Source organism: Schistocerca cancellata, chromosome 2 (genome assembly GCF_023864275.1).
Source record: "Schistocerca cancellata isolate TAMUIC-IGC-003103 chromosome 2, iqSchCanc2.1, whole genome shotgun sequence".
Lineage (NCBI taxonomy): Eukaryota > Metazoa > Arthropoda > Insecta > Orthoptera > Acrididae > Schistocerca > Schistocerca cancellata.
In genome coordinates, this window is record NC_064627.1 from 380,002,549 (window position 1) to 380,018,962 (window position 16,414).

The 16,414-nt window shown below is 40.4% G+C and overlaps 1 protein-coding gene across 1 annotated transcript in view; it reads right to left on the reverse strand.

Moving 5' to 3' along the window:
• Positions 1–16,414, reverse strand: part of LOC126161774 (transmembrane protein 164) — a 175,746-nt gene that overhangs the window by 128,652 nt on the left and 30,680 nt on the right. Inside the window, exon 2 of the mRNA XM_049917843.1 lies at positions 12,474–12,590. Within this exon, the coding sequence (XP_049773800.1) occupies positions 12,474–12,590 (117 nt within the window). The remainder of the gene's footprint in view (positions 1–12,473; positions 12,591–16,414) is intronic.

Sequence of the window (16,414 nt, forward strand, 5' to 3'; positions counted from 1 at the left end):
TGGCCATCAGCTGCCACAGCCCATTAATGCCAAATTTCACCCCACAGTCCTAACAGATACATTTGTCATACGTCCCACATTGATTTCTGTGGTTATTCCGTGCAGTGTTGCTTGTCTGCCAGCACTGACAACTCTAAGCAAATGCCACTGGAGTTGATAGTTAAGTAAAGGCCATTGGGCACTGCAGTGTCTGCGGTGAGGGGTAATGTCTGAAGTTTGGTATTCTTTGCGCGATTTCCGAAATGGGGTGACCGATGCATCTAGCTCCAACTACCATTCCACGTTCAATGTCTTAATACCCGTCATGTGCTCACAATCACATTGTAAACCTTTTCGCATGATCGCCTGAGTCCAAACGACAGCTCCATTTTATACCTTGTGTACGTGATACTGCTACCATCATTATATGTGTGTATTGCTATAGTACGACTTTTCTCGCCTCACTCTAAATTAAGAAAAAAAATCTCTAAAGGTTAAATGCTATTTGGGTAGCAAAGCAGAAGTGAGAGAGGTGGGGTAAACTGATGAAGGTGGGAGAGCTGCCCCTCTGTGGGAACAGTTTTGTTGTTGGTTTGTTCACTCTGCTGCTCCCATTACAGGTTTCTTAGTATTAACCCTACACATTTGAGGGAAAGTGGTACCAACCTCCAGAACAGAATGCAGTATTTCCTTGGGATAGGAAGCCCTCAGCCATCTGTACTGGCTCATTTTGAAGGTTGCGATTATTGTTGATCATATCAAGGGGCCAATCAACCTGCATGACTAACAACACACATTGCTTTTTCTGCTGGAAACGCAAAGGCTCACAAGTCTACTACATGACATTGCTTCACTCAGTATACGTACTATGTTGCAGAAGTACACCAACAACATTCTTCCCAGTCAATGGATTGGATGAGGCAATCCACTCGCATGGTACACCTGTTTGCTGATCCTCAATCCTTTGCATTTCAACCTATGGGGACATAGGGAAGGTGTGGTGTGTGCAATATGTTGAAAAAACGGAACACCACATTCATGTTGCATGTGAATCCATTTGCAGTTTGAGACTGCTGCATTTGCACAAGTGTAACAATCCATGTTTCAAAGTGTGTGTAGATGCCACTTCAAACATCTCTTCTCAGCCACTTGGAAGCCTGTTATCCTCCAGAATGTACTGCAGAGAGTCCTACATAGTATGATCAAAATGGTCTGCAGTATGGAAATTGTGTGCTTCCAGATTCATTTGACCTTATTTATTCCGTACCCTGTCAAAGACAGTTCCTACATTATGTCCCCATCTTTCAAAATCATCTTGTAAATACTGACTGCACATGAATTTATTATTCTTAAAGAGGAACCATGGCCCTTGCCATTGGTGGGGAGGCTTGCGTGCCTCAGTGATACAGGTATCCGTACTGTAGTTGCAACCACAATTGAGGGGTATCTGTTGAGAGGCCAGACAAACATGTGGTTCCTGAAGAGGGGCAGCAGCCTTTTCAGTAGTTGCATGGGCACAGTCTGGATGATTGACTGATCTGGCCTTGTAACACTAACCAAAACGGCCTTTCTGTGTTGGTACTGCTAACGGCTGAAAGCAAGGGGAAACTACAGCCATATGGTTAAATGATGATGGCGTCCTCTTGGGTAAAATATTCCGGAGGTAAAATAGTCCCCCATTTGGATCTCCGGGTGGAGACTAATCAAGAGGACGTCATTATCAGGAGAAAGAAAACTGACATTCTACGGACCGAAACGTGGAATGTCAGATCCCTTAATCGGTCAGGTAGGTTAGCAAATTTAAAAAGGGAAATGGATAGGTTAAAGTTCGATATAGTGGGAATTAGTGAAGTCCGGTGGCAGGAGGAACAAGAGTATTGGTCAGGTGAATACAGGGTTATAAATACAAAATCAAATAGGGGTAATGCAGGAGTAGATTTAATAATGAATAAAAAAATAGGAGTGCGCGGAAGCTACTACAAACAGCATAGTGAATGCATTATTGTGTCCAATATAGATACGAAGCCCACGCCTACTACAGTAGTCCAAGTTTATATGCCAACTAGCTCTGCAGATGACGAAGAAATTGATGAAATGTATGATGAGATAAGAGAAATTATTCAGATAGTGAAGGGAGACGAAAATTTAATAGTCATGGGTGACTGGGATTTGATAGTAGGAAAAGGATGAGAAGGAAACATAGTAGGTGAATATGCATTGGGCATAAGAAATGAAAGAGGAAGCCGCCTGGTAGAATTTTGCACAGAGCGTAACTTACTAAATTCTAACACTTGGTTCAAGAATCATGAAAGAAAGTTGTATACATGGAAGAAGCCTGGAGATACTAGAAGGTATCAAATAGATTATATAATGGTAAGACAGAGATTTAGGAACCAGGTTTTAAATTGTAAGACATTTCCAGGGGCAGATGTGGACTCTGACCACAATCTATTGGTTATGAACTGCAGAATAAAACTGAAGAAACTGCAAAAAGGTGGGAATTTAAGGAGATGGGATCTGGATAAACTGACTAAACCAGAGGTTGTACAGAGTTTCAGGGAGAGCATAAGGGAACAATTGACAGGAATGGGGGAGAGAAATACAGTAGAAGAAGAATGGGTAGCTTTGAGGGATGAAGTAGTGAAGGCAGCAGATGATAAAGTAGGTATAAAGACAAGGGCTAGTAGAGGAGGGAGGAGGAGATTAGTGTTTAACGTCTCGTCGACAACGAGGTCATTAGAGACGGAGCGCAAGCTCGGGTGAGGGAAGGATGTGGAAGGAAATCGGCCGTGCCCTTTCAAAGGAACCATCCCGGCATTTGCCTGAAGCGATTTAGGGAAATCACGGAAAACCTAAATCAGGATGGCCGGAGACGGGATTGAACCGTCATCCTCCCGAATGCAAGTCCAGTGTGCTAACCACTCCGCCACCTCGCTCGGTAACGGATAGTAGAAATCCTTAGATAATGGAAGAGATATTGAATTTAATTGATAAAAGGAGAAAATATAAAAATGAACTAAACGAAGCAGGCAAAAAGGAATACAAAAAATGAGATCGACAGGAAGTGCAAAATGGTTAAGCAGGGATGGCTAGAGGACAAATGTAAGGATGTAGAGGCTTATCTCACTAGGGGTAAGATAGATACTACCTACAGGAATATTAGAGAGACTTTTGGAGAAAAGAGAACCACTTGTATGAATATCAAGAGCTCAGATGGAAACCCAGTTCTAAGCAAAGAAGGGAAAGCAGAAAGGTGAAAGGAGTATATGTTGTTGTTGTTGTGGTCTTCAGTCCTGAGACTGGTTTGATGCAGCTCTCCATGCTACTCTATCCTGTGCAAGCTTCTTCATCTCCCAATATCTACTGCAACCTACATCCTTCTGAATCTGCTTAGTGTATTCATCTCTTGGTCTCCCTCTACGATTTTTACACTCCACACTGCCCTCCAATGCTAAATTTGTGATCCCTTGATGCCTCAAAACATGTCCTACCAACCGATCCCTTCTTCTAGTCAAGTTGTGCCACAAACTTCTCTTCTCTCCAATCCTATTCAATACCTCCTCATTAGTTACGTGATCTACCCAACTTATCTTCAGCATTCTTCTGTAGCACCACATTTAGAAAGCTTCTATTCTCTTCTTGTCCAAACTAGTTATCGTCCATGTTTCACTTCCATACATGGCTACACTCCATACAAATACTTTCAGAAACGACTTGCTGACACTTAAATCTATACTCGATGTTAACAAATTCCTCTTCTTGAGAAACGCTTTCCTTGCCATTGCCAGTCTACATTTTATATCCTCTCTACTTCGACCATCATTGGTTATTTTACTCCCTAAATAGCAAAACTCCTTTACTACTTTAAGTGTCTCATTTCCTAATCTAATTCGTTCAGCATCACCCGACTTAATTTGACTACTTTCCATTATCCTCGTTTTGCTTTTGTTGATGTTCATCTTATATCCTCCTTTCAAGACACTGTCCATTCCGTTCAACTGCTCTTCCAAGTCCTTTGCTGTCTCTGACAGAATTACAATGTCATCGGCGAACCTCAAAGTTTTACTTCTTCTCCATGAATTTTAATACCTACTCCGATTTTTTCTTTTGTTTCCTTTACTGCTTGCTCAATATACAGATTGAATAACATCGGGGAGAGGCTACAACCCTGTCTTACTCCTTTCCCAACCACTGCTTCCCTTTCATGCCCCTCGACTCTTATAACTGCCATCTGGTTTCTGTACAAACTGTAAATAGCCTTTCCCTCCCTGTATTTTACCCCTGCCACCTTTAGAATTTGAAAGAGAGTATTCCAGTTAACATTGTCAAAAGCTTTCTCTAAGTCTACAAATGCTAGAAACGTAGGTTTGCCTTTTCTTAATCTTTCTTCTAAGATAAGTCGTAAGGTCAGTAGTGCCTCACGTGTTCCAACATTTCTACGGAATCCAAACTGATCTTCCCCGAGGTCGGCTTCTACCAGTTTTTCCATTCGTCTGTAAAGAATTCGCGTTAGTATTTTGCAGCTGTGACTTATTAAACTGATAGTTCGGTAATTTTCACATCTGTCAACACCTGCTTTCTTTGGGATTGGAATTATTATATTCTTCTTGAAGTCTGAGGGTATTTCGCCTGTCTCATACATCGTGCTCACCAGATGGTAGAGTTTTGTCATGACTGGCTCTCCCGAGGCCATCAGTAGTTCAAATGGAATGTTGTCTACTCCCGGGGCCTTGTTTCGACTCAGGTCTTTCAGTGCTCTGTCAAACTCTTCACGCAGTATCTTATCTCCCATTTCGTCTTCATCTACATCCTCTTCCATTTCCATAATATTGTCCTCAAGTACATCGCCCTTGTATAAACCCTCTATATACTCCTTCCACCTTTCTGCCTTCCCTTCTTTGCTTAGAACTGGGTTGACATCTGAGCTCTTGATATTCATACAAGTGGTTCTCTTATCTCCAAAGGTCTCTTTAATTTTCCTGTAGGCAGTATCTATCTTACCCCTAGTGAGACAAGCCTCTACATCCTTACATTTGTCCTCTAGCCATCCCTGCTTAGCCATTTTGCACTTCCTGTCGATATCATTTTTGAGACGTCTGTATTCCTTTTTGCCTGCTTGATTTACTGCATTTTTGTATTTTCTCCTTTCATCAATTAATTCAATATTTCTTCTGTTACCCAAGGATTTCTATTAGCCCTCGTCTTTTTACCTACTTGATCCTCTGCTGCCTTCACTACTTCATCCCTCAGAGCTACCCATTCTTCTTCTACTGTATTTCTTTCCCCCATTCCTGTCAATTGTTCCCTTATGCTCTCCCTGAAACTCTGTACAACCTCTGGTTCTTTCAGTTTATCCAGGTCCCATCTCCTTAAATTCCCACCTTTTTGCAGTTTCTTCAGTTTCAATCTGCAGTTCATAACCAATAGATTGTGGTCAGAATCCACATCTGCCCCAGGAAATGTCTTACAATTTAAAACCTGGTTCCTAAATCTCTGTCGTACCATTATATAATCTATCTGATACCTACTAGTATCTCCAGGATTCTTCCAGGTATACAACCTTCTTTTATGATTCTTGAACCAAGTGTTGGCTATGATTAAGTTATGCTCTGTGCAAAATTCTACAAGGCGGCTTCCTCTTTCATTCCTTCCCCCCAATCCATATTCAGCTACTATGTTTCCTTCTCTCCCTTTTCCTACTGACGAATTCCAGTCACCCATGACTATTAAATTTTCGTCTCCTTTCACTACCTGAATAATTTCTTTTATCTCGTCATACATTTCATCTATTTCTTCATCATCTGCAGAGGTAGTTGGCATATAAACTTGTACTACTGTAGTAGGCATGGGCTTTGTGTATCTTGGACACAATAATGCGTTCACTATGCTGTTTGTAGTAGCTAACCCGCACTCCTATTTTGTTATTCATTATTAAACCTACTCCTGCATTACCCCTATTTGATTTTGTATTTATAACCCTGTAATCACCTGACCAAAAGTCTTGTTCCTCCTGCCACCGAACTTCACTAATTCCCACTATATCTAACTTTAACCTATCCATTTCCCTTTTTAAATTTTCTATCCTACCTGCCCGATTAAGGGATCTGACATTCCACGCTCCGATCCGTAGAACGCCAGTTTTCTTTCTCCTGATAACAACGTCCTCCTGAGTAGTCCCCGCCCGGAGATCCGAATGGGGGACTATTTTACCTCCGGAATATTTTACCCAAGAGGACGCCATCATACAGTAGAGCTGCATGTCCTCGGGAAAAATTACGGCTGTAGTTTCCCCTTGCTTTAAGCCGTTCGCAGTACCAGCACAGTAAGGACGTTTTGGTTAATGTTACAAGGCCAGATCAGTCAATCATCCAGACTGTTGCCCCTGCAACTACTGAAAAGGCTGCTGCCCCTCTTCAGGAACCACATGTTTGTCTGGCCTCTCAACAGATACCCCTCCGTTGTGGTTGCACCTACTGTACGGCCATCTGTATCGCTGAGGCACGCAAGCCTCCCCACCAGCGGCAAGGTCCATGGTTCATGGGGGGGGGAAGGAGTATATATGCGGTCTATACAAGGGCCATGCACTTGAGGACAATATTATGGAAATGGAAGAGGATGTAGATGAAGATGAAATGGGAGATATGATACTGTGTGAAGAGATTGACAGAGCACTGAAAGACCTAAGTCGAAACAGGGTTCAAAATGGCTCTGAGCACTATGGGACTTTACTTCTGAGGTCATCAGTCCCCTATAACTTAGAACTACTTAAACCTAACTAACCTAAGGACATCACACTCAGCCATGCCCGAGGCAGGACTCGAACCTGCGACCGTAGCGGTCGCGTGTTTCCAGACTGTAGCACCTAGCATCACTCGGCCACTCCGGCCAGCTCGAAACAAGGCTCCAGGAGTAGACAACATTCCATTAGAACTACTGACAGCCTTGGGAGAGCCAGTCCTGACAAAACTCTACCATCTGGTGGGCAAGATGTATGAGACAGGCAAAATACCCTCAGACTTCAAGAAGAATATAATAATTCCAATCCCAAAGAAAGCAGGTGCTGACAGATGTGAAAATTGCCAAACAATCAGTTTAATAAGTCATGGCTGTAAAATACTAATGCAAATTCCTTACAGACGAATGGAAAAACTGGTAGAAGCCAACCTCGGGGAAGATCACTTTGGATTCCGTAGAAATATTGGAACACGTGAGGCAATACTGACCCTACAACTTATCTTAGAAGATAGATTAAGAAAAGGCAAACCTACGTTTCTAGCATTTGTAGACTTAGAGAAAGCTTTTGACATTGTTGAATGGAATACTCTTTCAAATTCTGATGGTGGCAGGGGTAAAATACAGGGAGCGAAAGGCTATTTACAATTTATATAGAAACCAGATGGCAGTTATAAGAGTCGAGGGGCATGAAAGGGAAGCAGTGGTCGGGAAGGGAGTGAGACAGGGTTGTAGCCTCTCCACGATGTTATTCAATCTGTACAATGAGCAAACAGTAAAGGAAACAAAAGAAAAATTTGTAGTAGGAATTAAACTCCATGGAGAAGAAATAAAAACTTTGAGGTTCGCTGATTACATTTTAATTCTGTCAGAGACAGCAAAGGACTATGAAGAGCAGTTGAACAGAATGGACAGTGTCGTGAAAGGAGGATATAAGATGAACATCAACAAAAGCAAAATGAGGATAATAGAATGTAGTCGAATTAAGTCTTGTGATGCTGAGGGAATTAGATTAGGAAATGAGACACTTAAAGTAGTAAAGGAGTTTTGCTATTTGGGGAGCAAAATAACTGATGATGGTCGAAGTAAGGAGGATATAAAATGTAGACTGGCAATGGCAAGGAAAGCATTTCTGAAGAAGTGAAATTTGTTAACATCGAGTATGGATTTAAGTGTCAGGAAGTCGTTTCTGACAGTATTTGAATGGAGTGTAGCCATGTATGGAAGTGAAACATGGACGATAAATAGTTTGGACAAGAAGAGAATAGAAGCTTTCTAAATGTGGTGCTACAGAAAAATGCTGAAGATTAGATGGGTAGATCAAATAACTAATGAAGAAGTATTGAATAGAATTGGGGAGAAGAGGAGTTTGTGGCACAACTTGACTAGGAGAAGGGATCGGTTGGTAGGACATGTTCTGAGGCATCAAGGGATCATTAACTTAGTGCTGGAGGGCAGTGTAGAGGGTAAAAATCGTAGAGGGAGACCAAGAGATGAACACACTAAGCAGATTCAGAAGGATGTCCGTTGCAGTAGGTACTGGGAGATGATGAAGCTTGCACAGGATAAAGTAACATGGAGAGCAGCATTAAACCAGTCGCAGGACTGAAGACCACAACAACAAGGAGGTTAAAAATGATTAGTAAAAAATTGTTGGTAAAGATATATTAATAACAGTATGTTTGTTTTTCTTCAGAATAAACTTACTTTTTCTACCCCATTTCCACTCATTATGCTATGCTCCATACCTCAACACACACAAATTGAAGTTGCCTTGTAGCATCTGTCTTATATGTGGGATCTCAGGAACTGCTGTGGGGATTTTGTTCCAGTTTTCACTAATAGAAACACTGACCTATGTGGAGCACTTTTGTATGCAAACATTTTGTACAAATTGACTGAATTACGATGAATTAAGTTGTGAAAACAATGCCACTGCCACCTACGAAATAGACGCCATAATTCAAAAGAGCACCAGTGCCTTGAGTTAGCAGAAAGCATAACAAATGTTGTTTGATGGTCTAGTGATTAGGCTGTTTGTTAGAAACCTAAAGGCCGTAGGATCGAATCTTAGGTGGCTAAATCATTTTCACTCTGCCTTTTTAATCCAGCATTCACTTCTCAATGGTGTGGAGATTAACCAAAAACAAAATGAGGCTTGGATTCCAAGTTACACTACAGTTCCCTTTTTCCCAGTTTGATAACTGCAGGCAAGATGCGTAAGTGACATCTAGTGGACTGCAGTCATTTCAGAACAACTGCCTGGCAAAGAAACCGTTGTTGTGGTCTTCAGTTCGAAGACTGGTTTGATGCAGCTCTCCATGCTACTCTATCCAGTGCAAGCCTCTTCATCTCTGAGTAACTACTGCAACCTACATCCTTCTGAATCTGCTTACTGTACTCATCTCTTGGTCTCCCTCCACAGTTTTTACCTTCCACGCTTCCCTCCACTGTTAAATTGGTGATCCCTTGAAATCTCAGAATGTGTCCCACCAAACAGTCCCATCCTCCAGCTAGGTTGTGCCACAAATTTCTTTTCTCCTAATTCTATCCAGTACCTCCTCATTAGTCACATAATCAACCCATCTAATCTTCTCCATTCTTCTGTAGCACTGCATTTCAAAAGCTTCTTGTCTAAACTGTTTATCGTCCATGTTTCACTTCCATATATGGCTACACTCCATACAAATACTTAAAGAAAAGACTTCCCAAAACTTAATCTATACTCAATATTAACAAATTTCACTTCTTAAAAAACGTTTTACTTATCATTGACAGTCTACATTTTATATCCTCTCTACTTCAGCCATCGTCAGTTTGCTACCCCAACAGCAAAACTCATCTACTACTCGTTTCCTAATCTAATTCCCTCACCATCACGCGACTTAATTCGACTACATTCCATTAAACTCATTTTGCTTTCATAGATGTTCATCTTATATCCTCCTTTCAGAACACTATCCATTCCTTTCAACTGCTCTTCTGTCTCCGACAGAATTACAATGTCATCGGCAAATCTTCTCAAGTACATCCCCTGTCCATCCCCTCTATATACTTCTTCCACCTTCCTGCTTTCCTTTCTTAGGACTGGTTTTTCATCTGAGCTGTTGATATTCATGCAGGTTGTTCTCCTTTCTCCAAAAGGTTGCTTCAGTTTTCCTGTAGGTACCATCTATTGTTCCTCTAGTAATAGACGCTTCTAAATCCTTACTTTTGTCCTCCAACCATTCCTGCTTGGACATGTTAACTTCCTGTCTGTTTCAGTTTTTAGATGTTTGTATTCCATTTAACTTGTTTCATTTACTGCATTTTTATATTTCCTCCTGTCATCAGTTACATTCAATCTCTCTTCTGTTACACAAGATTTCTACTAGCCCTCATCTTTTTACATACTAGATCCCTACCTTCATTATTTCATCCCTCAAAGCTACCCATTCTTCTTCTACTCTATTCCTTTCCTCAATTCTTGTCAACCATTCCCTAATGCTCACTCTGAAACTCTCTACAACCTCTGGTTCTTTCAGTTTATCCAGGTCTCACCTTCTTAAATTCCTACCTTTTTGCAGTTTTTTTTAGTTTTAATTTGCAGTTCATAATCAAGAAATTGTGGTCAGACTCCTGGAAACATCTTAAAATTTAAAATCTGGTTCCAAAATCTCTGTCTTACCATTATATAAGCAATTTGAAACCTTCCAGTGTCTTCAGGTCTCTTCCACGTATACAACCTTCTTTCACGATTCTTAAACGGATTGATAGCTATGATTAAATTGCTTCTCTTGGCACAATTCTGCCAGATGGCTTCCTCTTTCATTCCTTTACCCCAGTCCATGTTCAACTTCTGTTTTTTCCCTTCTCTTCCTTTTCCTACTATTGAATTCCAGTCCACCGTGACTATTACATTTTCATCTCCCTTAACTACCCTAATAGTTTCTTTTATCTCATCATATTTCTTCAATCTCTTCACCATCTGCGGAGCTATTTGGCATATAAACTTTTACTATTGCGGTGGGTCTGGGTTTTGTGTCTACCTTGGCTACAATAATGTGTTTACTATGCTGTTCACAGTAACTTATCCATGTTCCTATTTTTTATTTATTATCAAATATACTCCTGCATTATCCCAATTTGATTTTGTATTTATAACCCTGTATCCACCTGTCCTGAAGTCCTGTTCCTCCTACCACCAAACTTCACTAACTCCCACTATATCTAACATTAATCAATCCATTTCACTTTTTAAATTTTGTAACATACCTGCCCAATTAAGGGATCTGACATTCCACACACTGATCATAGAATGACAGCTTTGTTTCTCCTAATGACATACTCCTGAGTAGTCCCCACCCTGAGATCTGTTTGGGGGACTATTTTACCTCTGGAATATTTTACCCAAACAGATGCCATCATCATTTAATCACACAGTAGAAATGCATGACCTCAGGAAAAATTACAGCTGTAGTTTTCCCTTGCTTTCAGCTGTTTGCAGTACCAGCACAGTATGGTTGTCTTGGTTGATATTAAAAAACACGAGCATCCAAAACCTGTGCTTTTCAATTATTTATGTACAGAGTAAAATACAGCTTGGGATGCAGCTTTACTTCATCTATGTAAAGGACGTTTTTCAGCAGTACACACTTTCAAATAATACGGAAGATTGGTACATAAATCTTCCACAGCCGAGAAAGAGATTTAGGCATTTTAAAGTTCATAAAGGCATGGGCACTACCTTGTTGATACATGCAATACATCCTTTCAGTAGCGCAGGAGTTGATCCAGCTTCCTGCTTTCCTTGAATCTTGTGGACACGATTCTTTGCATGGCACTGTGGATAAGTCTGCCATAAAGAGTCCACGACAAAGAATTGTGGCAATGAGTCTCAACAATGCATAACAGTGCATACTAAGCTTCACAAGAGGAGTGCTGTAACATGAGCTGAACATGTAGCTTATGGCTGTTTTTTCCTTTTCTTTTTTTTCCTCTCTTTTATTTGTGCCACATCAGCCAGCCTTCGATGTGTACTCAATCACACACATACCCTTGACTTGCATACAATATTTACATTGGAGTAAACCTATAACTAACATTACAATGTGCTTCCATCAATGACCGAGCTGTCACTCCAAAAGCCAGTTCAACATGGAACACACAACACTCATGTGTTCAGGTAACTTCCCTGGCATGCACTGCTTACAACATGCAACTTATGTGAAAGTGATGATATTCACTTCCTCAACCTTCTCAGAATTTTTTTTCATGGCCCCAGACAATATACAGGATGCCAATAAAGTTGTTTGGCTGCAGATACCTAATGATACCTGTGGGAAGCCAGGCCACATCACTAGTAGATAATAAAGTATCTTTTTTTCAGTCTATCCATTGTGGATGACAATATGCGACTGTATTTAAACTGGCATTTATCTGGTAATAAATATGCAACCAGATGCAAATATTACGAGATAAATGCCAAGTATCTTTTTACTTGTTATGGTAATGTCTGTTAGGGAACTAAATTCTTCTAACTTACCAATGCTTACTACAGACAGTACTATGGAGGGAAGAAGGAAACAGACTGCATATAATCAAGAAACCGTTAAATAAACCACCAAACGACTGGGTATATATGTGATGGTAACCTGTGAGAACACAGAATCTAAGGAAAAATTTGAAGACTTATGAGATAGAGATGGAAACTGAAAAAAGTTAACAACAACAGTAAGAATAAGTGAAGCAGTGCTAAAGAAGATAAGAATTTAGATACTTACTAGTCTTGTTTCTGTTACTGGAAACATGAAGGCAAGAACAGCACCATTCAAGAAATTTAAGTGTATGCGAAACACAGATGTAACTGCTTTACTCGGAGGTGCACTTAGTAAATATATCTGTAAAAAGAAACATAAAGCACATGTTTAAAGATAAAAATGAATCACTCAAGCTACATTAAAGGCATTGTTCACTAACTACAGTGTCTTTCATAAATTAATATTGAAAATAAAAACAAGAATGCCAGATCAAGAAATCAAGAAAGATAAGAAGAACAGTCTTACAGCTCAGTTTTCAGTTCACTTTTCACCAGCATCTTTAATAGCTCTTTTGGTGTATGTTCTAGGAATACACTTTGTGTTAGAATGCTTTTCAGCATTTCTCTATAGTTTCCTTCTTTAGTTTCTAAAGAAGGAATTAATAGTTTCCAAAGTTCAAAATGAATGGAAACTTTACAGCTCCTTTGATTGGATTTTAATGATACATAATCACATTTCCCAAATTAAAATGTAGCATCAGACTGATGACACATCAGAGATGTGTGGTTGTTTTATTTGTGAAGGCGTTATGTCTCTGATTTTGTGGTTAAATTTTAGTAGTTTCTTATATGCAACATCTTTTTAAAAAATCAGGTAATGTTCAAATGAGTATCAGACAGCACACCATCCTCATACATAGTTGTTTTAAGTTTGAGAGTCTACGTTATTATTACATAAAATAAGGGAAAGGCAATCAACCATCTACAGTATAATGTACTAATGCATGGAGCACAGAGAGATGTAACAGGAAACAGCATTCACACTAGCTTTCAAGCTCTTATCCTCTTTCTAGCAAAAGTACAGTCATTCACAAACACTCAAACACTAATTCCCATGGCCATGGTGAGACTGATTATTGCTACTCAGTTGTTTAAAGAATTTGCCTGAGCTGATGGCAGTGGTGGTGGTGGTGGGAGGAGGGGGAGTACATAGGGAAGGATGCAAAGAATGGCTAGCGGGGAAAGAGGCAGGTCTCAACAGATGACTCTGCGATGGTACAACAAGGCGAAAGAAGTATTGGGGGGGGGGGGGGGGATTAGGGCAAAAAGAGACATAGGAAGAGGGAGAGGGAGAGGGAGAGGACAAAAGGGAGGAGGGGAGGGGGAGACTGAGGATTGTGCAGATAGAACACACAAAACCATAAATGACTTCAACAGCTACTTCACTATGGCAGGACCTTTGAATACTCCCTTCCAGCACAAGTCTGTCTGAACTATAGATATGAAAATTGTCTCTCCAGTGTATCCTGCATTCTTGCAATCCCCCAGCCCTAAAATTCCGCTCACCTGTACCCACTGCATCACTTTACCTTTTCCCTTGTCTCTCCCGTCCATAACTCTCCTCCATCCAGATCGGGCAGTCTTCTCCCATCACTCTACCTCCCCCAACCCCCCTCTCCACCTGCCCCCCTTTTCATCCCTTCTCTAATCACTAACTTTCTTGCTCTTCATCTCCAACTTCCTCACCTTCCTCCCTTTTTGCTCTCTCTGTAAAACTTTATTCTTCTTGTGCAGCTGCAGGACCATCAGTCCAAAGACTCATCTCTTTCCCTGTGCCCCTCTTTATGTCCTTCCCTACCACCTCCCCACCTCTGTCAGCTCAGGTCACTGCCATGGCCACAGGAATGGGGTGCATCTGGGTGTCTGTGTTGTTATGTGTATGTGAATGTGAAATGTGAATGGATGTACTTTTGCTATAAAAACAGCAAGATCTCAAAGGCTAGTGTGAATGCTGTTTCCTGGTAAGTGGTCTCTGTGTCCCATGCATCATCCAGTTGCATGTGAATGGTTGCTTTTCCCTTATTTTACATAATGCTCCACCCAGGAATTTCCATTCTTCTTCTTCTTCTTCTTCTTCTTCTTCTTCCATTTTGGCCATCTTAGGACCACATTACTTCGCTTCAGCTTCATTTCTTCTGGTCTTTCTTCTTTCCCAATATTCTTTGATTCTCATACTTTGCAACCTTCTTCGTTCTTCTGTCCAAGATGATTTTGTTCTGGGTCTCATTCTGTCCTCGAAAGCTTTGAAGGCCTGAATTTTTTAATTAAAAATCACCCTGTTGTGTATCTCTGGTTTCTGTATCCTCATTCCTTCCAGATCTCTTTGTATGTATTCTATCCATCATACTTTGGGTTTCTTGTTCATCAGAAATTGTGTGATTTGCCATGTTAACTTCCCCTGGTCCATTCTGAGGATGTGTCATAAGAATATGCTCCTCCTTTTCCTGATGATGTCAGAAATTTTTCTATCTTGGCATACAGTTCCTGGTTGGCTCTGTTTCTAAACAGACTATCTTCTGTTCTTCAAGGTCCTAATATTCTCCTAAGAATCTTTTGTTCTATCAGTTCTAGCTTCTTAATCACTCTGGCTGTTACGAAGTTGACAGTTTCTGCTGCATATAGAGCTTCAGGGCAGATCACTGTTTGGTAATGTTTCAATTTTGCATTTATCAAATTTCTTCTTATTATAGGTGTTGATAGTTTATATGCTAAGCTCTTTTTTTTTTTTAATTCGTGCTCCCATTGCTTCTTTTTTGGTCAGTCCAATGTCTATCCATTCTTCAAGGTATTTGCATCCCTCCACCTTCTGAATTTTCCCTCCTCCTGTTGTAATCCATCTAGGAGCTGTCATGATGTTTATCATGTATTGCGTCTTCTCGATGGACATCTGTATGCCTGCCTTAGCTGCCTGCATCTGCAGTTCTGTGGTTTGATTAACTGCTTCTTCTAGTGATTTAGACAAGATCACAATGTCATCTGTGAATGGTACACAATCTACCCCTACTCCTTTATTCTTACACCCCAGTCGTATTCCACCCAGTCCTTTCACTCCTTGTCGCCACTCTCTGACCACCTTATCAAGGACCCAAAGAGCAAAGGGTAGAGTCTGTCTCCCTGTCTCACCTCAGTTTTAATATTAAAGGCCTTCAACAGCTTTCCTCTGAACTTGATCTTGAATGTTGTGTTGCTTTGGATCTGTTTAACCAGTTCACTTGGTTTTCTATCCAAACTTATCTCCCCTAAAATTTGGAACAGTGTGTGTTTGTCTACAGAATCATAGGTCTTCTTGAAGTCTATGAATGTAAGCATGAACTCTGTTTTTGATCAGCAGTTATCAGTTTTAGATTCAGGATCTGTTTTGTGCATGTTCTGTCCTTTCTGAAGCCTCCTTTGTACTCATCAATTTGTGGATTTAGTTGTTCTTCCACTCTATTTAAGTGCTTTTGAGAGTACCTTATACGTCACAGGTACTAAAGAAATTCCCCTATAGTTCCCGGGTTTTGTCTTTTCGCCTTTCTTGTGTATAGGATATATTAGTGTCGATGCCCAACCTTCTGGAAGCTGCTCTTCTTCCCAGATTTTTCATATAATTTGTTTTAGTTCCATTATTACATTCTCGTTCACATACTTTAAGAGTTCTGCAATGATCCCATCTTCCCCAGGTGCTTTGTTATTTTTCAAGGTTCTTATAATGTTCTTAACCTCTTCTGTAGTTGGTGGTTCTGAGTCAGGGTTTGGTGCTTTCTCATTATAATTGAATGTCTTGGATGGCACTTCACAATTCAGGAGGTCTTCAAAGTATTCCACTAAGATCTAACTGTTTTCCATATCTCCATACACTGTCTTTCCTTCTTTACTCTTAAAGCTGAGTTTTGGAGGACCATATCTACTTAAGTTGGTCTTGAATGTTCTATAGAAGTCTTGCATGTTGTTCTTCCGGAAGTTGTCTTCTATTTGAGTTAAACGTTGTTGCAAATATTTCCTCTTGAGATTTCTGATAGTTTTAGCAGTGGTTTGCCTTACTTCTTGGAAATTCTTTAGATTTTCTAGGGCTTTATAAGCTTTCCAATGCTTTTCAATTGCTTTATCCCCTTCTACCAACCACCATGCATGTTGCTTCCTCTT